The 26,027-nt window shown below is 42.5% G+C and overlaps 1 protein-coding gene across 1 annotated transcript in view; it reads right to left on the bottom strand.

The window, feature by feature from the left end:
* The window catches only part of usp43a (ubiquitin specific peptidase 43a), a gene marked incomplete at its 3' end in the record, with an annotated part of 113,773 nt that overhangs the window by 8,000 nt on the left and 79,746 nt on the right, over positions 1-26,027 (bottom strand). Inside the window, exons 6-10 of the mRNA XM_083765347.1 lie at positions 25,586-25,730; positions 13,895-14,072; positions 11,657-11,768; positions 3,059-3,162; positions 803-880 (exon numbers count right to left, since the gene is read on the bottom strand). Of these exons, the coding sequence (XP_083621473.1) occupies positions 803-880; positions 3,059-3,162; positions 11,657-11,768; positions 13,895-14,072; positions 25,586-25,730 (617 nt within the window). The remainder of the gene's footprint in view (positions 1-802; positions 881-3,058; positions 3,163-11,656; positions 11,769-13,894; positions 14,073-25,585; positions 25,731-26,027) is intronic.

The raw sequence follows: 26,027 nt of genomic DNA, 5'->3' as shown, positions 1-26,027 counted from the left end.
ATCTGTGACTACTGTAAATGGTGTGGGTAATTATTGTCCCCCATTTGCTTCTTTACCGTGAACCACCCACTGTTATGGGCGGGCTGTTTTTCTGTTGTGTTTCTGTTTTTTTCCTTTTCCCTATATGGTCTGCGGTCTGGCATGGGCATGTGACTGGCTACCTGGGCTGTGACGTGGTATCTACCTCCTGTGGAACTACACACCTCTTCATCAAGCCCAGCTGTTATAAGACCTGGCTCTTCACTCCAGCCCTTGCCAGTTTATTCAGTTACTATCGGTAAAGTCACTTTGCCTCTGAGTTCTACGTTTTTTCCTTGCAATCAAATATTTTTCTAATTCCTCGTCTCCTTGTGCCCCCAGTGTTCTACGCCGCCTGCCTGCCTGCCGACCAGCTCAACATAGCCCTATACAGCCCCAAGCCTATTTTTGTTTTTTCCTGTTTTTGTGAATAAATACCTGAGTTTGCCTTCATCTGGTTCTGAGTTCTGCTTTTGGGTCCTATCTTACTAAACCCTAACACCCACCATTTGACCGAGTCCATGTAGCTACAGTATTACTCTGACCACTGTGAAGCCACGCAGCAGTCCAACGATAGACCAATACCAACCGTCATCACACACCACACGCTCTCATTGTTACAAATGCTGTAGAGTAGAGCTAACACTGGTGTGTTTGTGCTAGAACATGACGCGTGTGCGCGTACATGCGCGTGTGTGTGTGTGTGTGTGTGTGTGTGTGTGAGAGAGAGAGAGACACAGAGAGAGAGAGAGAGAGAGAGAGAGAGAGAGAGAGAGATGCTCACCACTCCTTAATCTTGTTGTCCCACTCGATGACAAGCTTCACATGGGGAGGTCCCCCTGTACCACAGAACTTCAGTGCTCTACAAACCAACAGGGAAAGAAAACTAATTTGCATTTTCCATTCATGTTTTATTTGTAATCGTAATTTTTGGTAAATATCCATAGTGTGTGGCCGTGTGTTCTTTCTGGTGCCCCTGGTGCTTGTACAGTAGGTTAAAAAGCATAAAAACATAACACAATAGAAACACAATTAAAAACATGCATAGTTTGTACAAATCTCAAGCTGGGTTTAAAAGCCAGCTTTAAACACAATTGGAAGCGCTTGGGTCAGAGTCTGTTTTAGTATGACCACGTCCGTTTTGCCATCTTGAATTCTAATAGCTATAGAGCACCGCAGTCCCACCCCCTTTCAGAACGACAAGTGGCCCAGGAAATGATTCTCCATTCATTTTCTCCATAGATCTGATCAAAACCACGGACGTATTTTCAGAGATAACAGCATGGAAAGGCCTCGGCTAATACAGCAGCTAATGGAGTTGGTCGCGCAGACGCACTGCAGGCGAGGCCCTACCGCAACCGTGACTAGCAACCCGCCTAGCAACTGGAGCGATTCCAAAAATGGAAAATAGCAAGGTATTCTTATATCAATATTAAACGCCTTAGAATGAGTATACTCATCCTCAGCACCTCACATATTTATTTAATAGGACGAGTATAGTCGTCAAAAGCATAGACGGGTAGTGTGGGAGCCAGCCTGACATGGTGGGGTAGCTGGTGGGGTAGCAGCCTGACATGGTGGGGTAGCTGGTGGGGTAGCAGCCTGACATGGTGGGGTAGCTGGTGGGGTAGCAGCCTGACATGGTGGGGTAGCTGGTAGTGTGGGAGCCAGCCTGACATGGTGGGGTAGCTGGTGGGGGACATGGTGGGGTAGCTGGTGGGGGACATGGTGGGGTAGCTGATGGGGTAGCAGCCTGAAATGGTGGGGTAGCTGGTAGTGTGGGAGCCAGCCTGACATGGTGGGGTAGCTGGTGGGGGACATGGTGGGGTAGCTGATGGGGTAGCAGCCTGAAATGGTGGGGTAGCTGGTAGTGTGGGAGCCAGCCTGACATGGTGGGGTAGCTGGTGGGGTAGCAGCCTGACATGGTGGGGTAGCTGGTGGGGTAGCAGCCTGACATGGTGGGGTAGCTGGTGGGGTAGCAGCCTGACATGGTGGGGTAGCTGGTGGGGGACATGGTGGGGGACATGGTGGGGGACATGGTGGGGGACATGGTGGGGGACATGGTGGGGTAGCTGCCTGGTGCCACAGTTTGGTAGCTACAACTGAGAAGGCTTATGCTCTGGCATCTGGCATTCTCCGTCTGTTTGCAATACTTATGTAAATTTGTCAGTCTTTCCCTCTGACCCCTGTCTTCCATCTGTAAGTGTCTTCTCGTTCCATCTCTGTCTTTCTGTGTTGTTTTATTGTTGTGTTCTCTATCTCTACCTGATTTGTGATTCAAGGACATGCTGGATCTTTCTCTCTTGTCTGTCTCGAGTCGAGGTCGATGTGAATGCTACTTCACTGCCTAGCCTTACACTTCTCCTTAACAACTCCTGATGTTTTTCCCATGGTCCGATAGCATGGTACAATTTACAATTTAGGCATTTAGCAGACGCTCTTAATCCAGAGCGATTTACTGTACATTAAGCAAGAACAAAATGCATGGGAATACATCACATATATAAAATGTATCATGTAAGCTAAGAACGTAACTAGAACATATCTATATAATGACACTATACATATATACTATACTATGCTATACAACTATTAAGTGCTATGACTACATACAATGCAATTATTGTGCTGTCTACATGACATGCTATAAGTCTGTTTCAAATGCTATCTAGGTCTAAAAAGTGCTATCTAAGGGGGTAGGGTAAGTGCTATAGCACTTACCCTATGGGCCATGATGGAGTCTGAAAAGGTGGGTTTTCAGACTCCCGCAGAAGATTGGGTCCACCTTAATCATCCAATGCACCTTCATTGTTTGGTATTGAGTGCATTGTTTGGTATTGAGTGCCCATAGGGGCACCACAAATGTGATAAATGAACCATAATTATGTGGTATAGAAACTCTACTACAGCTTCCCGGTTGCTTCCGTCGACCGACACAGCTCTGGGTAGGCTGCATGACTCTATGATAATATATACTATGTATGATAATTATTAGTTATCTTATCTTATCTTATCGTGCGTGTGTGCGTGCGTGTCCTACCTGTCAACTGCAGGATGGTGAAGTGGCTTACTGTCCTGTGGTGACAGGTAGCTGTAGGCTGCTGATCCTCCCACCACTCTGATCTTAAACAGCATGCCAGCGTTCTGCGGGTAACAGACAGACACCGTTATTATGACAGCATCATAGTGTATACTGCTGCGAAGCAGCATGTACTAAGACCTTGAGAGAACACACTAAAAGTAAATAAAAGTTTGTTGAAAAAGCATTAGACTGGATCAACCGTCTGGGCCCCTAGGCTGCTGAGCCAGCCTGACGGCGTGCCACGGGTGACTCCCGATCCCGACGGCTCGGGATTACTCAGATTACTTTCATCCTATCAATAAAGGCAGAAGAAGCCAAAAAATATCTTAAGAAAAGATGGTAAATGGTAATTTGCCTTTTTAGCGTGGCCCAGACTGTTTTCTGGTCTAGAGGGGCGGGTGTTGTTTAGCGTGTGGCCCAGCCTGTTTTCTGGTCTAGAGGGGCGGGTGTTGTTTAGCGTGGCCCAGCCTGTTTTCTGGTCTAGAGGGGCGGGTGTTGTTTAGCGTGGCCCAGCCTGTTTTCTGGTCTAGAGGGGCGGGTGTTGGTTTTTTTTTTTTTTTAAGATTTTTTTTTGCGGCTTACGCCTTTTTTTTAATTTTTTTTATTGGTTTTTTGAAGGGACAGACAGTAGGCTGACAGGAAACGGGAGAGAGATGGGGGGATGACATGCAGTAAAGGCCGTGTCGGGCTCGGGAGTCGAACCCGCGGCACACTGCGACTGGATCACCAGTCGGGTGCCCAGACGGTTACGCCACCGCCTGGGCCGGGCGGGTGTTGTTTAGCGTGGCCCAGCCTGTTTTCTGGTCTAGAGGGGCGGGTGTTGTTTAGCGTGGCCCAGCCTGTTTTCTGGTCTAGAGGGGCGGGTGTTGTTTAGCGTGGCCCAGCCTGTTTTCTGGTCTAGAGGGGCGGGTGTTGTTTAGCGTGGCCCAGCCTGTTTTCTGGTCTAGAGGGGCGGGTGTTTAGCGTGGCCTGCCTGTTTTCTGGTCTAGTCAAAACCAGGCGGTGAATCCTATTGGTTCACCGATCTGAGCACCTCCACTTCATTGGTGGAAGTGCACCAAGATAGATGTCTCCAAAGCTATACCAACTATATATATATATATTATATATATATGTATGTATATATATATACAGCTATACCAACGCACTTATATATGTATATATATATATATATATATATATATATATATATATATATATATATACAGCTATACCAACGCACTTATATATGTATATATATATATATATATATATATATATATATATATACAGCTATACCAACGCACTTGTTGAGGTTATGTTATGCTTGTCAGTTTCACTTTGATACAAATTACTCAAGCTAGTACATTCTACAGGAGGTGTATAAAGCCATAAATAAGCTCTCTAATAACAAAGCAAGTGGCCTAGATGGCATTGCTGCTGAGAATCTTAAATATGCGAGGGTAAAATTATCTCCTCTCCTTGGATTGTGTTTTACTGGTCTTATGATTCATGGTATACAGTACTTCCTGATTCCATGATCTCTGTTTTATGGCCAGCTGCTCGACATACTGAGTATGGCATTGAAAATGATATAAAGTACAATGCCATTATGCCAGTAAGAGTGTTGTTCTTATTTGTAGAACAAAATAAGACAAAAGTAAAAACTATCTTTTAACACTCTCTGTGTTGGACATTTTCTTACAGAACAGTTGAGATGATGATATACACAGACAGTGTCGTAGGATGTATGCACAGGCGAACACCCTCGCACGCAAGTTCAGTACAGTATGTGTTCAGAAGCAGTTAAGATTCCTCTATTTAGAGCTTACTGTACACCACTCTACACTGCCCACTTGTGGTCAAGCTACAAAAAAGCAAGTATTCAGACACTTCCAAGCAGCGTATAATGATGCCATGAGAATTTTACTCAAAAGGCCTAGATGGTGCAGCGTGACTGAAATGTTTGTGGCTGCAAAAGTCAATACTTTTCAAGCTGTTCTCCGGAACTTAATGCATAGATTCATGTGTCGCTTGAATTGAACATTTGGACTGTTTTTTATTGGATGTTTATATATCGTATTTTGTGATTTGTATGTTTTTCTATGGACCCTGAGTCTGCAATAAAGGCATTAATTCATTCATAGGGTTATTAATAAAATGATTACTGGTTGTAATTGTTCAGCTTAATCCCCTGGCACTATTGAAGCATTTGATAAATGCTGCTTATAGCATCAGTGCCAGACATATTGTAATTTCCTCCCGAGCTAATGTTGCATAATCTGTACTAGTACATTATATATATATTTGTTTTAGAAATTACTGTACTGTACTGCTCCGTACACCCAAACGGACTAAAGCTGTTTCAACCGACTGGCATTGCCATCCCTAGAGCCCTGGCTTCAGTGGCCTGTACTCTCTCTAGAGCGCTGTTTCCTAAACAGTGGGTCGGGACCCATTTGTGGTACCAATTTTCATGGGTCACAACTAAAACGATAAATTTTAGTTACAAAATATATACATTTTATAACAAACAAACAAACAAATCTAAGAAATGCCATGAATAAAATAAAATACAAATTGAAGAGTTGTGTGCTTCTAGATCTGCCATTTTTACTAGTTTGTGTCCCGGGCAAATGTCTGATCTCTCTTTTAGGTCTCGACCTGCAAGGTTTTGGAGCCACTGTTGTAGAAGGGTTAAAATGGGGCCTGACGTGGCGCTTGGACATACATTGTGGAGTCATGCCCCCTGGTGAGGTGCCAAGCACTTCTATATTGCTTCTGTATTGATACTTTTACCTAAGTAAGTAAAAAGTCTGAGTAATGTTTCCACAACTGCTTAAACTTGGCAGTGGAACAACTTGTCACATGTTGTAACAAACGTCACGTTGAATTATTAGTTGTGACACGTTTGTGACAAGGAGACCCGACTCTTTTCCTCTTTCTGCCTTTTCTCTCTGGCAGATTGGCAGCCTGGCACAGTTGGGCCTTTCAAGCATGGAGAAAGATGAAAGATGAAAACCCAACATGAGTGGCATTATTGTTGTCTGCATTTCAGTGTGATAATTCCTATTTTTTAGACTGGTGTTCGCTTAATGCAGAGCAGGAGCTTCCTGCAATAAAATACATTATAATGACATGGCACAGAAAGCATCATATTTGATTCTACATAATGTCAGTAATGAACTGACCTGAATAACCTTTGATGGATTCATCATGTTTTTATTTATTTATTTGACAGTATTGTCTTGAAAATGTTTTAGTAAGACTGTAAATGTTTTTATTATTATGTTGTGATAAGTGATATGTATTGATATGTTTGTTGTGGATCCCATGCTAAGGGGATTCTGAATGAATAAAGAATACCTTCCCCTGGCATGGAAGAGTGGCATGGAAGAGTGTGGTTTGAGTGGTGACATGAATACAGTCCATTTATCCATTTATTAGGGAGATGAGAGCAGAATTAGTTTCCATTCTGAACAGGCCCATGGCGGAGAATAGGAGCTGCAGCTGAGCATACAGAGTAATAAATTAGCTCGTTAATAGGAGCCTAAATCACCAAATGAAAATTGCGCGATTTCCTTTGTCTTCTTTAGGAGCCTGGACGAGCGTGTTCGTGTAAAAGGACTTATCTTTGGCTGGACTATAATGAAGCAGAGTAGACCAGACGCTTGGCGTTAACGAGTTATTACTCAAGAGTTTTGCAAGGTTTTGAAGGAAAATCTGAGACTTATTTGAGAAAATGAATAACGGTGGTTTCACCACTGGTTTGGCTCATTTCGAAGGTCGTGGCACACTTCTGTATTGCAAACAATGTGGGGGAAAAATAAGCTGATTGTGATAAATCCCTTAATAATTTAGCCTGGAATAAAATGCATAAAAAGTCCATACACAGTCCAATGTTCATACATGATACTGGAACAAGAAATAACTGTTTTCTAATACATTATTAATATATCCTACTATAAAGTTAAGGAATCTGTCTGTTTGTTCCGCATTTCTCTCCTCAGTGGGTTGAGCAATGATCTGAACTTGCACACAGGCATTGACCATTTGCACATGGAGACAGTTTTCACTTTCCCAAAATGTGAAGGTTTTTGAGTAAACATCAGAGATTCTGAGTTGGGGCTATGGGATTTGTTTTTATGGTTACGGCCCTGCAGGCTATGGGATCTCTAACCACTGGCTAGAGTTATCTTAAACACACACACACACACACACACACACACACACATGCACATGCACACGCACACGCACGCGCACACACACGCGCGCACACACACACACACACACACACACACACACACACACACACACACACACACACACACACACACACACACACACACACACACACACACACACACACACACTACATACATCTACATACATCATACAGTATGAGAAATATGCGGATGACAGAATAACAGTTGATTCTTAAATTCATAGTAGGATTTATAGATATGTATACGTAATACATTATATTGTATTATTATTATTATATAGATGTAGCTGCTACATCTACGATTGCTACTATAAGCCAGTACAGTCCGTCCTATACTTGATTTCTGCGGCCAATTGTTAAATCAAAGAAATATGCCACCCCTCTCTCCATGTCCGTTCCTATCACAACGCGTTGTGAGATTGTACATCTGTTTATTTTGTTGCATGACACTAGTGGCACGCAACTAAGTGCAGACTTAAGTAGCTGTCAACTACTTCAGCTAAACTACACATGCTTCTGAACAGCTTAATCATATGTCAAGATGAATCATGACAGCATAAATACTGTATATGGAAGACAAGCATTTAATCCAAACCTCTCAATGCCACTGTGATGATGAATGACATGGTATGGCTGTTACCTGACAAAAAGGCTCAAATTGAATTCATTATAGCTCAATTAACAGCAGTGGTGGAAAATAACAATACATTTACTTAGGTACAATTTCCAATTTGCAGTACTTTTACTTACACTACATTTCAGAGGGAAATATTGTACTTTTATTCCACTACAATTATTTGAACACTTTAGTTATTGAAAACTTGAAATGGGAAATTGTGCATACTGAGTACTTTTACTTTTGGTACTTGAAGCACATTGAGGCCAAAACGTTTGTAGTTTTACTCAAGTATTTTTTTTTTTATTAAAGTTTCAAATGACATAGTCAAATAGAAAATAACACACAAAATTGAGTATTTTACCCCTCACACACCCCAGAGTTCCCGCTCCGAAAGAGCCACAACCCATGGTACATTTTGAATTCTGGACTTTTACTTGTAATAGAGTAGTTCTATTACTTCTAAATTGCAGAATTGATACCTTTACTTTACTTTAGTAAAGTAGTAAGTAGTAGTAAGATTGGAGCATTACAGTACATTTTTGTACATTAAAGCACAACTCAATACAAAACTGTTAACTGTGGACGACACCATAAAGCATTAAACTTGTTTACAATAGGGTCCACCATGTTCAATTCATCATAATAGAAAAGCACGGCCTGTTGGTGTTTCAGTATGGTCACAAACCTGGCGACATGACATCAGCTTGTGACTGCAACTTGTTCCTGTTCGCAGATGACTCAGCACTGCTGGTCTCGGACAGGAACAAACTGCAGGTTGAAAAGACCCTCAGCTCTGAACTCGGTAGAATCTGCACCTGGCTCGCTGATAACAAACTATCCTTACACCTGGGAAAAACTGAATCCATTCTCTTCGGATCAAATAGTAATCTCAGCAAGGCAGATGGCTTCTTGGTTAGAGTGGGTGACAATATTATCACACGAAAAGATGAAATTACCTACCTAGGTTCCATCCTGGAGGCCAATCTTTCCGGTGATAAAATGGCCACCAACGTAATCAAAAAAGTCAATCAAAGAACAAGATTCCATTACAGGATCTCCTCACTGGACAGCAAAAACACCTTGAAGACCTTAACAGGAGCCCTCGTACAAGGTTTCTTTGACTATGCATCCACCTCTTGGTACAGCTTGTGACTGCAACTTGTTCCTGTTCGCAGATGACTCAGCACTGCTGGTCTCGGACAGGAACAAACTGCAGGTTGAAAAGACCCTCAGCTCTGAACTCGGTAGAATCTGCACCTGGCTCGCTGATAACAAACTATCCTTACACCTGGGAAAAACTGAATCCATTCTCTTCGGATCAAATAGTAATCTCAGCAAGGCAGATGGCTTCTTGGTTAGAGTGGGTGACAATATTATCACACGAAAAGATGAAATTACCTACCTAGGTTCCATCCTGGAGGCCAATCTTTCCGGTGATAAAATGGCCACCAACGTAATCAAAAAAGTCAATCAAAGAACAAGATTCCATTACAGGATCTCCTCACTGGACAGCAAAAACACCTTGAAGACCTTAACAGGAGCCCTCGTACAAGGTTTCTTTGACTATGCATCCACCTCTTGGTACCACAGCACCTCAAAGGCCCTTAAAACAAGGCTCCAGACCTCCCAAAACAAACTGGTCAGGCTCCTACTTGGCCTCACCCCCCGAACCCACCTCACCCCTGCCCACTTTGACAGGCTGGAATGGCTTAGGGTCGACGACAGAGTACAGCATCTTGCAATGGGTCTGGTCCACAAGATTCGATACACCACCAAGATACCCATGTATCTGTCTAAATACTTCCATAATGTAAACGAAGTCCACACCCACAACACCAGAGGGAGTGCAACAAACCATGTACAACCCAGATTCGGCACAAACAAGGGACTAAATTATTTTCGCTCCTATGCCACCAAAATGTGGAACGCCCTACCAACAGGGCGACATGTGAATCCCTTGACTCCTTCAAAACCGCTCTCAAAGGGCAACTACGGATGGCTGCAATTCGAAACTGGCCTCTGTAAAATCTGAATGTCTCCCTGTTGGTTTAACATTTACAGTATCTAATTAGATGACTTGCTTTGGCCCCTATTGTTAATTAACATTTACAGTATCTAATTAGCTGCCTTGCTTTGGCCCCTATTGTTAATTAAATGCCATCGGTTTGCTGATTAAAGCCAATCGGCTCTCACCACGTTCCCAGGGAGATTTTGTGTTTTGTGATTTTAATGTAGTCAGGCAACTGACACAAGCTCCCCAATGAAGCGTCATGCACAATGGTACTTATTTAAATTAGTTCTGTACATTGCTACTTTGAAACTGACTGTTTAAAGCAGTGGTTTTCAACCAGTGGTCCTTGAGGGGGTTCCAGGTGGTCCCCAGCTAAATGATGGAGAGTTGATTACAAAATGAACCCTTTGTAGATCTTTAACACTAGAGAGCGTAAAATGTGGCCATTCATTTTACGCTCTCAAAGATCTGCATTGCTTAATTTACAATAAGTCTACACAAATAGAGAATGTAGAACAATTGTTACTTGGTGCCTAATGATACCACATCAGTAAAGCATGAAACTGTGGACAAACTCTTATCCAACAACAACAACAACATATTCTACGTGGGTAGAATATGGGTCTAAGAGGCTAAATCTCATCAAATGGTGGTCTGTGGCTCCAATGCCGAATAAATAATGAGCCTCGAAATGAAAAAGGTTGAAAACCACTGGTTTAAACTAAGGATTAGTAGAGGATGTCCAAAGCTAGTGCTAGTGGGTGGCAGTGGCTGAGGAAGTAGAGTGGACATCGGGGAGTAGGCCTGTCACAATTATTACACAATTATAATTGCAAATATTTGAGATAATCGCAATTATTTTTGTAATATTTGTCATAATTGTCGAAATAAAAAAGTCAAAAATAGCAGATCTACAAGCTTACAATGGGTCACGAAGTGTCCCATTGCTGATATTTTTACATTTTTAAATTAGTAATTTAGTCATTTCTTTGTACAGTATATTGAAGTTATTGTCATATCTGCCCTGTGCAATTTTTGATTACAAAGCCTTATAGGCAATCTGAAATTTCATTTTGATTCATATCAAAGTTCCAATGTTCAATGCCAAAAACACAATTAAATCGTTAATCGCAATTATTTGTGTGACAATTAATCGCCAACTTAAATTTGTACTCGTGACAGCCCTACCCGGGAGCCGGAAGATCCCCGGCTCCTTCTGGCTTTGTGTCACCGTGTCCTTGAGCAAACTGCTCCCTGACTGAGCGCCACTAGGTGGCCCACTGCTCCTAATAATTGGGACGGGACAAACATTGGGAACAAACCTAATGTCTAAAAACGAATTACAATAATGAAGAAAATGCCAAATATTTCATCTGGTACTGAGAAAATAATAGCCTGGGACATTTTTTCACTAGCTATTTTCACTAGCCTACTTCTTAAACATTAGTTTACGAATTTATTTATTCATGATTACTTAGAAAAATCATTGCATTTTGTAGTTTTCATGAAAATGTTGCTTTTTGGGGGGAATGCTTCTTGAAAATGTTTTGAAATAAATAATAATTAAAACCAAAAAAATGAAAGGGACCCATGAAAATGTGTCAGCAACCCACAAATGGGTCCCGAGCGACGGCGCTGTTTGGGACGCGGCGGCCTACGGTAGGCCTACGGTACGGCCTACGGTACGGCCTGCGGTACGGCCTACGGTACGGCCTACGGTACCTGAGCCTGGGATCCGTTGAGCATCAGGTAGTAGAGCCTGCTGAGGATGCTCTGCTGCAGCTGCTCCCACGAGACTGCCCTGTCCTCGTGCACCATGAACGGAGGACCAAACCTGAGTACAGTACAGTAACAGTAACTTTTAATAACTTACAGGAGTTCTTACTGTATGGTGTGTGTGTGTGATATGAAATGTGAGCTTACCATAATCACAGTAATCCTTAATATTATTTTATTTTATTATTTATTATTTTATTTTTATATATTTTTTATCCCACGATTTTGTAACCCATTTTTCACCCCTGTGTCAATCATCTAATGTGATCCTGGGCTCTACACACCTTCCGCCAACCTGGGGAGAGCAACGGACTTAACTCATGCTTCTTTCATGCTTGAGTGTCCAAGTTGCTCCTTTACACCTGACAGGGGGGAGTTTCCCTGGTTGGACCGCCAGCACCCACAGCGCCCCGAGCGGGAATCGAACCCAGGACCTTCTAGCTGTGAGGCGACAGCACTACCAATTTGCCACCGTGCCCCCTTAATATTACATTTTGTTTGAATATTCCATCATATTCAAACAAAATCACTGTATTTTATTAGATATTATATTGATATTATAGCTATTTTCTCCAGCTCCCTGTGGTGCATGAACCCCCCACCACTATAGTGGTGGTCCCCAGGTTGCTCTTAGTCAGGATGTTGGTCCCTGGGTCAAAATCAGTTGAAAACCCCTGGGGTAGAGTAATGCCTTTTCATCCGTTTGTCCTATAACAACCCAATAACTGTATATTTGGAGTTCCCAACGATGATGCACCAGTTAGCTCTCATCAGGCCAACGTCATAGCATTCTCTTCGCTATAGCCCGGAGGCTTATTCTCCACAATTGGAAATCAGATAAACCTCCAACATTCACGAACAGGGTCAGGGATGTGCTGTCCTTTATCCCATTAGAAAAGCTCACAGGTGCAACAGATACAAATCTCGCCAAAAAAGATATAAAGGCCTGGCTGGTCCCCTTTTATCGGATTCACCCTTCCTCTATCTTTTTCTACAAATGCTGGAAGTGATGTTTGATACTGATACTGCAATTTGTGTTTTCCTATCATGACATACGTATGTCCTTTTTTTCCTGTTTACTGTGGTTTCTAGAAAATAGGTATTAAAAAGTATAAAGGTATAAAAAGTGTATTTCATGCTTACAGAGATATGTACAGTACCTACAGTACATTATATTTACAATCAATTGTAGGTCTACTATTGTCTGGTTAATGTCTGGTTTGAAAACACTAAACCCCCTTAATCTTACAAGTTATATAATACAAATGTGAGTACTAATAAAGCTACTGTTCACTGAGCTGTCCTTGTGTCGTGTTCCCTCATTTGCCCTGGATTTGAGATGAGTTCACAACCACGCAACCCCCCCCCCCCCCCCCCCCCCACACACACACACACACACACACACACACATGCACACGCACGCACGCACGCACACTCGTGCGTGCAGCCGTGCACACACCCCGGATATAGCAGCAGTTTCAATAAGGAGATGATTTTGCAATCACTAGAACCACGAGAGGACATCCTGGCAGCATTTCAGCGTTGAAATTAGAAAGTAATTCAGGCACGACCAACGTCACTTCCACAGAGTGCCATTTTTGGGAATTATTCATTTCCATTTCTTCTGCATTTAATGTGAACATGGAAATTTGGTTCATGAGCCAAATGAGAAAACCTAATGAGAATGAGTTCCGTTTAATTAATCAAAACCCATTTATTATTCTTTTTTTAGTCCAGGTCATGGCACAGTGCAGCTTTTAGTGTATAAGAGGTTGGGAGGTGCAGAAAGTTGAGGATGTTGAAAATGTACTTGTGGAATTCCTAATGTTAACCCGTTAAATCCGGGAAAGCATCATTATCATTTTAGATTTGTTGCGTTGGCTATTAAAAAAAATAGCAGGCAGTTCACATGCCAGCTTGTACATCTGCTATTGTTTTATTAAAAAATATATATCTTGAAAGTGTGAGAACTACTGATTTAGAACGCATTTGTAGAATCGGTCTCTGGTCTTCATTGGGTGAACAATCATGTTCAAGAGGTAGAGCAGGGCTTTATATCAACAATGCTTCATGATGACTCGATGTTACCTGGTGAATCGTAATCAAATTGGCCAGATATTATGGGAACGATGGGAACGATGAGGAGATTCGCCGAGCGCGCTACACTAGCTTCCTGCAGCTCACCTGACAGCCTGCTGTCCGGACCCTGCTGTGTTACAGATGAGGAGGAGGAGCTTGGAAGAGCTGGCACCGCCCTGGTGGAGGAGGTCCGTGGAGAGGGTGGTTCCGGATGGCAACAACTTCTGACCCTCGGGCGCAGCAGCAGAGGTGTAGGGAGACGATGGGAGGCTGTGGTGGTACCCTGCCAAGAGAGGATCAGTTCTGTTAAATCTGCCATGCAGCAGTGGTGGTCAGGAACTAAGTACATTTACTTAAGCACTGTACTTAAGTACAACTTCCAATACTTTTACTTTTACTCCACTACATCTGGGATCCTAATATTGTACTTTTACTCTACTACGTTTATTTGAAAACATCAGTTAATAGTTACTTTGTGGATCTTGATTTGGATTACGAAACATACAGTAATCACTTCAGCCCTATTTTGGGCTATACATTGGCTATTTTCTAAAGATTTTCATACATTAGAAAACTTGAAATGGGACATTCTGCATTGTGAGTACTTTTACTTTAGGTACTTTACATTTTGATACCAATACCTGTATTATTATATTGAATATTATTTTGAATTCTGTACTTTTACTTGTAACCGAGTATTTCTACATTTCAGACTTGAAGTATTGATACTTTCACTTAAGTAAAAAAAGTACTTTTTCCCACCACTGCTACACAGTTAGCTAACCGAGTATTGATTTAAACAGCTTGGTATGCTGATAATCTGGTCCCCAGCATGTCATAGCAAAGACTCTGACTCTGCTTGGTACTCAGCATCAAGGGTTGGTTTGGGGCATAATTTGTAAAACACCTTTAGTTGGCGTAGTGAAAAACAGCACACAATGCTGACAGTTTTGCAACGTGATTCTAAAATATATTCACATTCCCATATGGCAGAATGGTCACCCCTGGAGTGTTGTTTTACCCTGTGGAGCTGTAAAATGTGTGACATCTGTTACAGACAGACAAACACTGCATGCGCGCACGCGCACGCACACGCACACACACACACACACACACACACACACACACACACACACACACACACACACACACACACATTTATGATTAATGGCGTGCAATAGCTGGGGGGGGGGGGGGGGGGGTGTAGAAGGCTGAGCCTCCTGTCTCCCAGGAAACATAAACTTTGACATTATCAGAGGATTTAATTAATACTTGTTCAAAGCTCACCACGCAATTAATCACTGCCACCTTCAAACAGTGCACGTCACACACACAAACACACAAAGCAAAGTTGGATTAACAACAGCAAAGCACAGACACAAACCACTAGTGAACAAACACTCTGTTGCACCAGACCATGTTCCATCAGAGCGTTCTGTGTAACATGTTTTCACCAAAACATTTAGAAAATTCTTACAAGGATTTGTGGATTAATTTCCATATAGGCCTAATACATACATACTGTAGAAGAATTCCACTAAACCTTCAAAAAGTTATTTTGCTTGTGTACATGACAGGGGGGTCCATAGACATGGCATTGGTTGCTACAGGTGGCATTATCCATCCGTCTTGTTTCTTGTACGAAACAGAATTTGTTTAGTGACCTAAACAAATATTAAAGTCCATAGACTTGGCTGTCAAATGACGCAATGTGCAATTAAACAAGTTTTATTTAATAATGCACAGGTAGCCTTAGACGATTAGACGAGTTATGATAAATTAGCATTAATCCAGAGTTTAAAAAAATATTTTTTAGCTTCCATGTTAGAAACAGCTTAAATCCGAAATCCTCCGTTCATGTGCAAGCGGGCTTTAGGGACTTTATGGCTCATAATGGGATAAAGTATTGAGTTCTGAGCTCAATAAAACATTAATTTGAGGGTGCGCTAACAATAACAAAGATCGGAGCGTCACAACACAGCCAGTGTCACGTCATGGAATGGCCGACCGGAATGGTTTAAACGACAGACAAGAGCTCAAGAGATCTGCCCCATGTATTACATTTCTCTGGCACTGCTCAACTACCGCTCCCTATATGGTAACTGGCGTTCAATTAAAGACCTCAGGAAGAATAGCTGCTGTGACTCACAGTAAGAGTCCAAAAGTCCAAAGACTTGGCTGGCAAACGATTTACGTCATAAGGGCTCTAAACAAACCATAACCATAGACTTGGCTGCCATATGACGTGATCTTCAAAAGCCATGTATTGGAGGTGCTACCACCTTTCAAAAAATAAAATAAGGGTTCATTATGGTTAGCTTAACGACTAAACAAACCACAGTCAAAATATATCAGTCAGGGGACAACACCATTACAGACATGGTATCAGCGAGGCGGTGAGAGCCGAGGAACAGAGACAGAGGAGGCGGAGGAGAGAAAAAGGAAATGGTTCCTGAGTTCCAGTGGTCAGTGTGACAGCCTTAATTAAACAACTCAGTCCTCGAGGAGGAGACACTACACCTCCTCTGGCACTGGAGGATGCCATCTTCAATTGCTTTCTGACAATTATCTTGCCTGTACCTTATAGGGGATGTAACGATATAGTAGTTCGACATTTTTATTTAAATTCCAAGAATCAAAATGTAAGCAGCAACATCCATCCATCCATCCATCTTCAACCGCTTATCCGTAGTCGGGTCGCGGGGGCAACAGCTCCACCAGAGTGCTCCAGACTTCCCTCTCCAGAGCAACATTAGTGACTTCCTCCTGGGGGATTACAAGACGTCCCAAGGCCAGTAAGTCGATGTGTTTCCTCCAACTGCGCCTTGTTCTGCCCCGGGGTCTGCTCCCAGTGGGACGTGCATCGAGGACCTCCCTAGGGAGACGCCCGAGAGGCATCCTAACCAGATACGAAGGCAGGCGAAGGAGCAGCGGTTCTAGTCTCTCTCGTGTGACTGAACTTCTCACCCTATCTCTATCTCTCGCTTGTATTAGCGACCTTATTCTTTCAGTCATGACCCACACTTCCTGACCATAGGTGAGAGTAGGAACAGAGACATATCATTTGACATTGACGCATCGGATCGCAATGCAAATAATCGGTATATCATTTTGCAATGCAAATAATCAGTTCAATACTAAGTTAAATTGTATCAATACTAAGTACAATTGTATCAATACTAAGTAAAAGGAAGAAAGAAAATTCAGGCATGAAATGTGCTGGTAACCGATTCTCATCTGAGAATACAAAACAAAACGGTCAGGGGTGAAAGACAGTTCTCACATTCTTGAAATAAAGCTGGAACTTTTCTGTACAAAATGTATTTGACACCATGCACTGCCCTAATGGAACTGAAAGTGAGGTGTATTCTGCAGGGGTTAATCTGCTGTTAAGTGGTCAGATGAGTGGGCCGTGTAGCAGCGTGCACTTTTGAGATTATCAAGGTCGAGAACCACTCGTTTCAACTCTGACCTGACAAACAGCTCATGGTGTTACAACAATGCAACAGCTCTTAGCATTTCGACAGGAAAAACAAAGACTTCACTCGCTCCACCTGTTAACCATCTCTCTCCATTCCCTGGCAGCGGTGACAGAAGCTCAATAGCGACGCACACTTGAAAAGGGCAATTTGTAGCGGTTGTCTTGCCCTTACAGTACGTGATGAATGTAGGTAGCACTACAGAGAGATGAAGAATAAGAGACAGAGAGAGGAAGAGTAAAATATAGTTTACTGTAAATGTACTGTACGTGGCGTGCACCGTGAGAGAAGAGAGGCACAGCAATAGTGTTAGATTTAGAGAAATGAAAGACTGAAGATTATTATTGTTTGTTTGTGCAGCGCCATTTCATTCCTTTAAATTACTTTTTCATGCATTACATAAAGCGATGGGAACTGCCTTTGTGCGTGTGGAAAAACAGCACATGAAGTGAGAGGAGAGAGCGAGAAAAAGAGCAATACAGCATCAGACAGAGAAACGGCGAGGTTCATACAACGCTGCATTTCTTTGCAGAGAGGACGAGTCAAATCATGTCACGTCCTTTTATCGAAGTTGAAATGTCCCTGTTTTAACACCATGCTCAGGTGAACATCTCTTGTGTCGCACGCAAACACACACGCACGCACACACACACGCACAATATATCTCTCTGCATACTTTCTTTACAGCTCCCACGAACCTGTCTGCTTGGATGTCATGGTTTGGGACTGATTCACATTTGGCTTTCGAAGGTAGTATCTGTATGACTTTAGCAGTATTCTTTTGTTTTGATTGATGATTTTGGAGATTTTTGTTAGATGTTCAGGACGTTTGAATTTTGGGATTCTTACGTTACGTTTTTGTGTTCAAATAAACTTGGGACAAAAATGGGACATTACTTTTGGTACTTTACGTACATTTTGATGCCAATACTTTTGTACTTTTACTCAAGTACATTTTGAATTCTGGACTTTTGCTTGTAACAGACGTATTTCTATAGTACTTTTTCAACCACTGCCTGAGATGGTTGGCTTGGTGTGACCTTTCTTGCCGAAGAACAAACAAATAAGGGCCGATTCATACTCCTATTTTAGAGCCGAATAAAAGTCGGTTCGGCTCTGTAGAGCCTACAATTTGTCGTCATTTGAGGTTCGGGGGGGGGGGGGGGGGGGGGGTACCGTCCTAAAGTCGGCTCTTCGGTGCTACTGAAAATTTCTGACGAGCCGAAATCATTTCGGCACTACAGCGCCGAAACAGCGGTAAAATAGGAGTATGAATCGGCCCTTAGTCCTTCAGGAATATTCAGCGTGCTAAAGCCTGGTTCATACCGTGCCGCTCCATGGTGTTAGCATGTTGTGGTTCATACCGTGCCGCTCCATGGTGTTAGCATGTTGTGGTTCATACCGTGCCGCTCCATGGTGTTAGCATGTTGTGGTTCATACCGTGCCGCTCCATGGTGTTAGCATGTTGTGGTTCATACCGTGCCGCTCCATGGTGTTAGCATGTTGTGGTTCATACCGTGCCGCTCCATGGTGTTAGCATGTTGTGGTTCATACCATGCAGCTCCATGGTGTTAGCATGTTGTGGTTCACACCGTGCCGCTCCATGGTGTTAGCATGTTGTGGTTCATACCGTGCCGCTCCATGGTGTTAGCATGTTGTGGTTCACACCGTGCCGCTCCATGGTGTTAGCATGTTGTGGTTCATACCGTGCCGCTCCATGGTGTTAGCATGTTGTGGTTCACACCGTGCCGCTCCATGGTGTTAGCATGTTGTGGTTCATACCGTGCCGCTCTAGCACTGCTCTAGTTTCAAATAGCTGATCCACATCTTCAAATAGCTACATCTACATCAACACGTTGTGAGCTTGTAGATCGGCTATTTGAACCATTTAACAAATGTTTTTCAAAATAATGAAAAAGGCAAAGACGTTTAGGGATAAGGGGTAAGGCACTAAGGATGTGACGGTTTTCGGTTCAACCGGTACGATCCGGTTTCATCTAGTAAACCGGATTAATTTATTTAAACCGACCGAACCGTATTTTTATGTTTACCCACGGAAGCGGTCGCAACGCTCGCCGCGGTGCTCAGGCTCACTGCTGGCTGCCTGCAGCAGAGCGGCCAGGAGCCCACTCAGCCCAGCACACACACCACGTCAGGTTTCAAGTGAATGGGGGCAGGGGGGTGGAGCTGGGTGGACCACGCAGTGTTGTTTGTTTACAATAAAGTTTCAATAGTTGTCACTGTACAATACTTTAAAACAGTTGTCATGTTGCACACAATCAATTTGGTCGTAGCAGCCGCCTGTAGAAACCCCTCTCCTCCCCAAGCAGCAGCACACAGTGAGACTGCAGTGAGAATGCTATAGCATTGCAAGAAGCTAAGGCTTAGCTGCTAAGCTAACACAACACCAGCCATGGTGGTGGTGATGCTAAATTAGCTTTAATAGCTTAGCGTAGCTTGCTGCTGCTGCTTGGCTGTTCAACTTCACTTCATCTCTGCCTGTAATTTCTTATTGTGTTACCCTGAAACCGGTGCTGCAAAAACAGACAGATCTACAAGCTCTACAATCTCAACTCTCAAACTACAGCTAGTCTCACTCCTGCATGAACAGTGCTCGAGCGCTCAGTTTTCTGCCCCCTCAATGTCGCAAATCTGTGAGAACATTCACTTCAACTTCAATGGCTCTTCTGCACAGCGCAGCAGTAGCTTTGCTTTGCGCTTTCGTTAGTCAAAACTAAATTAAGCGAGTGACAGCGAGACGAGCATGTCTCACTGTCGCCGTAGCAATGAATGGAGAGACATATTTGGAATGATTAAATCCATTATTGGCCTGGAGAAAGTTACAGCCGCGCCGCCTCCTCTTCCCTGGCACGGGTACAATTATGTGCTATATGACGTTTTGTTTACCCTGCGACAGGGACTGAGAGGGTTTTCTCGTCAGCGAAAAGTCAAGCGGCCAGTGGCTTTAAACAGTAGGTACAGTTGCTCACATTTGGACTGGACACTGGACACGACAGCGATATGTTTTGGACCCTATATAGCTGGCCTGGTGCAGATGCGTGCAGATCACGATGCGTTAATTGTTTAATTGTTTAATACAAATACAATGCTTAAAGAATTGATCCCAAGTAGGCAAGAAAACACTATGGCTTGTTTCCATTTGTGTGAGCATTGAGAAATAAAGACAAATGTGTTAAATCTGTCACTTTGTTGTCTAAATTATGGTCTTTACACGCTATGGAAAAAAAACGAAAATTACTCAAAGTCGGTATAACCGTTTCGGTCGATTTTTTTATTGAATATCGACCCGGTTTTGTAATTTTCAAACCGTCACATCCTTATAAGGCACCCGTTGGAAGTCGTGCTGCATCTTAGAGTTTTGTTACTCTATTTATGTGCAAATTGGTTGGTTTGTTGAGGGTGAAATAGGACACAGTCGTGGCGCTAGGGCTTTAATTGATTTTGTAGCATTTGCTATCATGAGCCTGCACTCACAGAAACACAATTTTCTCTGCATTTTAAACCTCGTTATTGGATGTGGGAGTAAAGTGTTGATTCATTCAATATAGCTTGCAATGTTTACCCATTGCGCCAGATATCCACGTCCCACATTTGCTCACAGAAATCACCACAGTGGAGGATTCCTAGACACAGCATTTTATGGATCAATGTTTATAAATAAATATTGTTGCAATTTAATGCAATTTAAAAGGCAGATTTATTTGAATACAAAAACTACAAAAAACAAACTCAAATGTCTGTGATTTGCTAAATGATGCAATGATGTTGAGCCAACATTGACTCAATTATTCAGGTATATTTTATTTTTACTTTTTTGGGATGGGAAATGGGAAAATAAATAGTCTACTGTATGTCCATATACGATATTATGGCAGAAGCTATGAATAGACAATGACATGAAAACTCGGGTGTGGTACATTAATTGTTCATGACATCACTCCACTTCATACCTTCTGTTAAAAAAGCATACCTTTGTCTTTGGCTTTTAAGTGCTGAGCCACGGCCCAGGCCAAGTGCTTTAAAAAAAAAAAGTAAAATCCAAGCTGTACTGCTTTGTGTTGTGTTTTATCCCGACAATGAGGAAAAACTGCCATGCAATAGTATTGAGGCATGTAATTCTCTGCCCCATATAATACCAGGCTAACCTCTCTAAGCCCCACAGGAGAGATTGCATTCTTTTCTCCAGAACCAAATTTGCCTTTTCAATTTCCACTTTCATTAGCTGCGTGCGTGTGTGCGTGCGTGTGCATGCCTGTAAGTGTAGGCCCAGCTATACATAGGTTGAGGATAATATCAGATGTGAATATTCATATGCTGGTGAGTCAGGGGTGTACTGTATGTGTCTCTTGTGCATGTGTGTACAAATCAAAGAGACAGACGTGCAAAAACAAACAAGGGAGAGCCAAGATCAGTTGAGATGTGAATCGTGACTATTCTGAAGATGAGCCGATTACATAAGACACACAATGGCCTCTAGTTGGAGGAGAGCGCTTCTGTTTATCTGCAGCACATTTGACACATCGACTGCCATTGACGGGAAATCTCGCCATTTAAACGTTTTTATTGATTAACCAACCCATTTAGACCTGAGGACGCATCTGTGTCACCTTTTTTTAACCACAACTTTAAAGGTATATTCAGTGATTTCACTCAAAAAACCTTAGGTTTCGTTTTTGGCTGTGGGACCCAGCCTTTCGTCCAATCAGGACAGAGAGTCAAAAACGAAACCTAAGGTTTTTTGACCCCCAGGGGTTAACTGGGGACAGGGAGGAACTCCTTATATGGTCAGCACACTCTATAGTAGGGAGGATTATCACAACAAAACAAAAAAATAAGTGATATTTGAATTAAGTGAAATCACTGAATATACCTTTAAACTTTAGCTGTTGAAAAATAGCAGATCTACAACGAGCTTGTAGATCTACTATTTTTGAAAAATCGTGAAAATGAGTGCAAATCTTTGAATATATATTCTTTCACAGCAAATGTGTTTTAACTCATACAGTATTTTTGCTTCTGGGGGGTCCCTGGAAAAAATATTTTCAGAACGGGGTTGGCGGCCAATTACAGATAATTTCTGGGGTCCTTGACATGAAATCATTTGAGAACCGCTGACATAGAAACATAGGACTTTCAGAAAACTTTTAGGATTTAGAAGACATTTAGAAGAATCTGGTCTCATGTCTCAATGAGTAAAGTTAGGTGGCGCTCTTCACCAACACATGAATGGCTCTTTGTTTACTTCCCATTCACAAAATAAGGGTCTTCACTGACAGTGGCGAAATAATTAATTAATAAACATGTTTGATGGTGCGTCACAATACGTGGGACTATTGCTGCTGATCGGAGACATTAACTCTCTGAAGAATTATTCTACGGACATCCACCACTACACTAAATAAAAATGGGCTCTTGAGTATTATTACAATTTCAATTTAGGCATTTAACAGACACTTGTCCAGAGTTAATCACAGGAGCAAAATCAGAGTAAGCATGAGGCCTAGTCACAGCAAGGTAAATAGTCACATAAGTAGATGGCGAGCAGGAAGAGTTGTAGGGTTGGATCGTGTCTCGAAGGTACAACAGCGTAGCGTGCCTTCGGTTGCCTTGTAGACCAGACTCGGGGAGGCGTGAAGATGTGCGTGTGTGTGTGTGTGTGTGTGTGTGTGTGCGTGCGTGTTGCTGTGTGAGATAAGATAGGCCTTCCCTCGGGGCTATGCGTTTCCCACGTTTTCCTTGGAAATCTGATTCAATACCTACATCACCAGATGGATTTTAATGCCAGCTTGAATCACACTATGTAAAGTGTGTGTGTGTGTGTGTGTGTGTGTGTGTGTGTGTGTGTGTGTGTGTGTGTGTGTGTGTGCGTTCATGCGTGCGTGCGTCAGTGTCATAGGTGCTTTCACTTGTACTTGTCTGAAGTGACAAAGACAGTGCGTCTATTGAGGAACTGAGGGTGCTTTAAATTTTCATGACCACTTTGAACACATTACTGAATTATTTAAGCGTCTTCTTTTGACGGGGAACAAAACGTTGCAAAGTGTTGCCATTTAATTCAGTAGGACATAGCTTTTTGATCACGACATACTGTAGGCCAGCTGTGGTTAGGCATGTCCCGGAAAAAGTATTTTAACAGCAAATCTTGATTTACTATTAGTCGTTGTCTTCCTTCCTCCATTTAGTTATATAATTTTAGTCATTTGAAATGTTTATATTTTGTCATAGTTTTAGTCATCATAGCTTAGTTTGTATTTAGTTTTTGTCTGTGAAAAAAGGTAGTCGACAAGCATTTTTTGCCATAGTTTTAGCCAACGAAATCAATACGAAAAATAATAATAATAATAATGATGAAATGAAATGAAATGAAATGAAATGAAATGAAATGAAAAGTATTGCAATTCAATTCAAGTGAGATTTGTGTTTAGTTATTTGTATATTTAGTTTTATGAGGGTGATTTGACCACTCCCCCAGTATTTTTCGGCCAGGGCGGGGCCTTAAACATTACTCCAGCGCAGGGGCATCAACTCCTATAAATCCGGCACTGACGATCAATGGTGTTGTCAGTGGTTTACGATAGATGGTGCATTTATATATAGCGCCTTTAACCAAGGCGCTTTACTTAGATTTCATTCACACACACATTCATACACCGAAGGTGGAGGAGGCACAAACCTGCTCATCGGGAGCAATTAGGGGTTCAGAGTCTTGCTCAAAGACACTTCGACACAAACTCAGGATAAATGAAACCGGAAATGAACTCTCCATCCGCCTCAGTGTAAACAGATTTACAAAAATACATTTATCTCTGACTCTTTCCCCAGATTGGCCCATAACTAAAGAACCGATGATCACGGTTACAAAATGCAATTTCCGAGTGAAAGATCATCTTGATTGTCGGCAACTCAAACACAAGTGTTTGTACACTTCCTGTCCACACCTTGGGTCCCGTGGGGCTTCAAAATAAGGGTTTTCACTGAAAAACACTAGCGTTGATGAATGAATGAATTCATTCATTAATACCTGGCAGTTAATGTGTGAACTCATTCACAGCCAATGACGTGTAACACGTCAAAACAGTGTTATCAGTGTTTATGCTAGATGGAACTCTTCGCTAACATACAAGTCACCGTTTCACGCTCAATGAAACAGTCTAACAGAAAATCACGTGATCGCAAAAAACAGCCCCCATGGCATGAGAAAACAATGTTCACAATATAAGTGTCAAAATATAATAAAAACTGTTGAAAATGGGGAAAATATAGTTGGGATGGGGTACAGCATTGTGTAAACAGAACTATGTCACATTGCGTTATATATGTACATGACACACACACACACACACACACACACACACACACACACACACACACACACCAATTATTCAAATTATTACACATCAGTGTCACCCACATACTGTATTAGTGTGTGCGTACATGTAAAGTGTGCCTGAACTAGCTTGCAATCTGTGCATCATCAGTAGTTTATCCATCCAGATGACAACTATCAAGACAATTAGACAGCTTATTAAAGGACCGCTGACACGCCCCGAAATTAATATGGGTGGTACAGCACATCACGTGGTCTGACTGAAAACAGTTTGAAACAGTTTGAAACAGGGCTACGGCGTGCCGCGCTACCAACAAGTGGCTGCTAGCTCAGGCTAGCGTTTTTGACGGTACATTTAGGTCATATTTGCTATAAATGTAATTGAAAAGAAATATTTTTTCGCTCAAAAATCCTCGTTACAATGACATTGAGTTGACGTGTAAGTTTTAGGGTAAACTGTTGCATAATCGCAATTTCGCATGACGAGTTCCATGCTCTCCGTCTCCCCCCGCTAGACAGGCAGTGGTAACCTGTGAAGCTCCGTGCTGCGGAGCCCTGTTCAGCACTTAGCCGTGTTTGAGGCCATGTCAGCGGGGGGAGACGGAGAGCATGGAACTCGTCACGCGAAATTGCGATTATGCAACAGTTTACCCTAAAACTTACACGTCAACTCAATGTCATTGTAATGAGGATTTTCGAGCGAAAAAATATTTTTTTTCAATTACATTTATAGCAATTATGACTCTAAATGTGACACCAAAATAGTAGCATAAGTTGCTATGCTACTACGGCCACCAAGCCCGGCGAGCCCGCATAGAAGTCGATGGGGAAAGCTTGTCACACTCTGACGTCAGAATCATGATAGCATTGTTTGATAGCCGTTCTTATCTCCTGAGGGGCGTGTCAGCGGGCCATTAAATAATTTTCAGGGGTCAAGGTTCAACTTCATGCCACGGCGACCGTGGTTACCTGAGATCGTAGACGAGCCTCCGCGGCCGGGGAGAGGAGGGGCCTGGAAGGCGTAGACCACATCGCTATCGGCGATGGCCGTGAGGTCGTCCTCGTCCGAGAAGGAGCGCTGGAAGCCTGTGGTGTAGAGTTCTGACAAAACGACCTGGAGGGAGAGAGAGAGAGACAGAGAGAGTGAGACAGAGAGAGAGAGAGAAGGGGGGAGTATGAGGGAAAGCGTTAGAAGGCGTTTTTTGGCTTCAGTCCTAAATGGGTTAACCCAACCCATTCAGGACTGAGGCCGATTCTAGAAACCCCTTCTAAATCCTGACCTACGTTTTCAGAAAAACTTCTAAAAACGATTCAAAAAATTACAAAAAAATGTTATGCTGCAATATACCGTACATAGCAACAAGAACCCCAAAAGGGGTTCCTGTCTTGAAGGGTAAAAATCACACCCGTG

Source organism: Protomyctophum parallelum, assembly GCF_964188405.1.
Source record: "Protomyctophum parallelum genome assembly, chromosome: 5".
NCBI classification, from domain to species: Eukaryota; Metazoa; Chordata; class Actinopteri; order Myctophiformes; family Myctophidae; genus Protomyctophum; species Protomyctophum parallelum.
The sequence above is the reverse complement of the archived record's forward strand: the minus strand, read 5'-3'. Positions and strand labels throughout refer to the sequence as shown.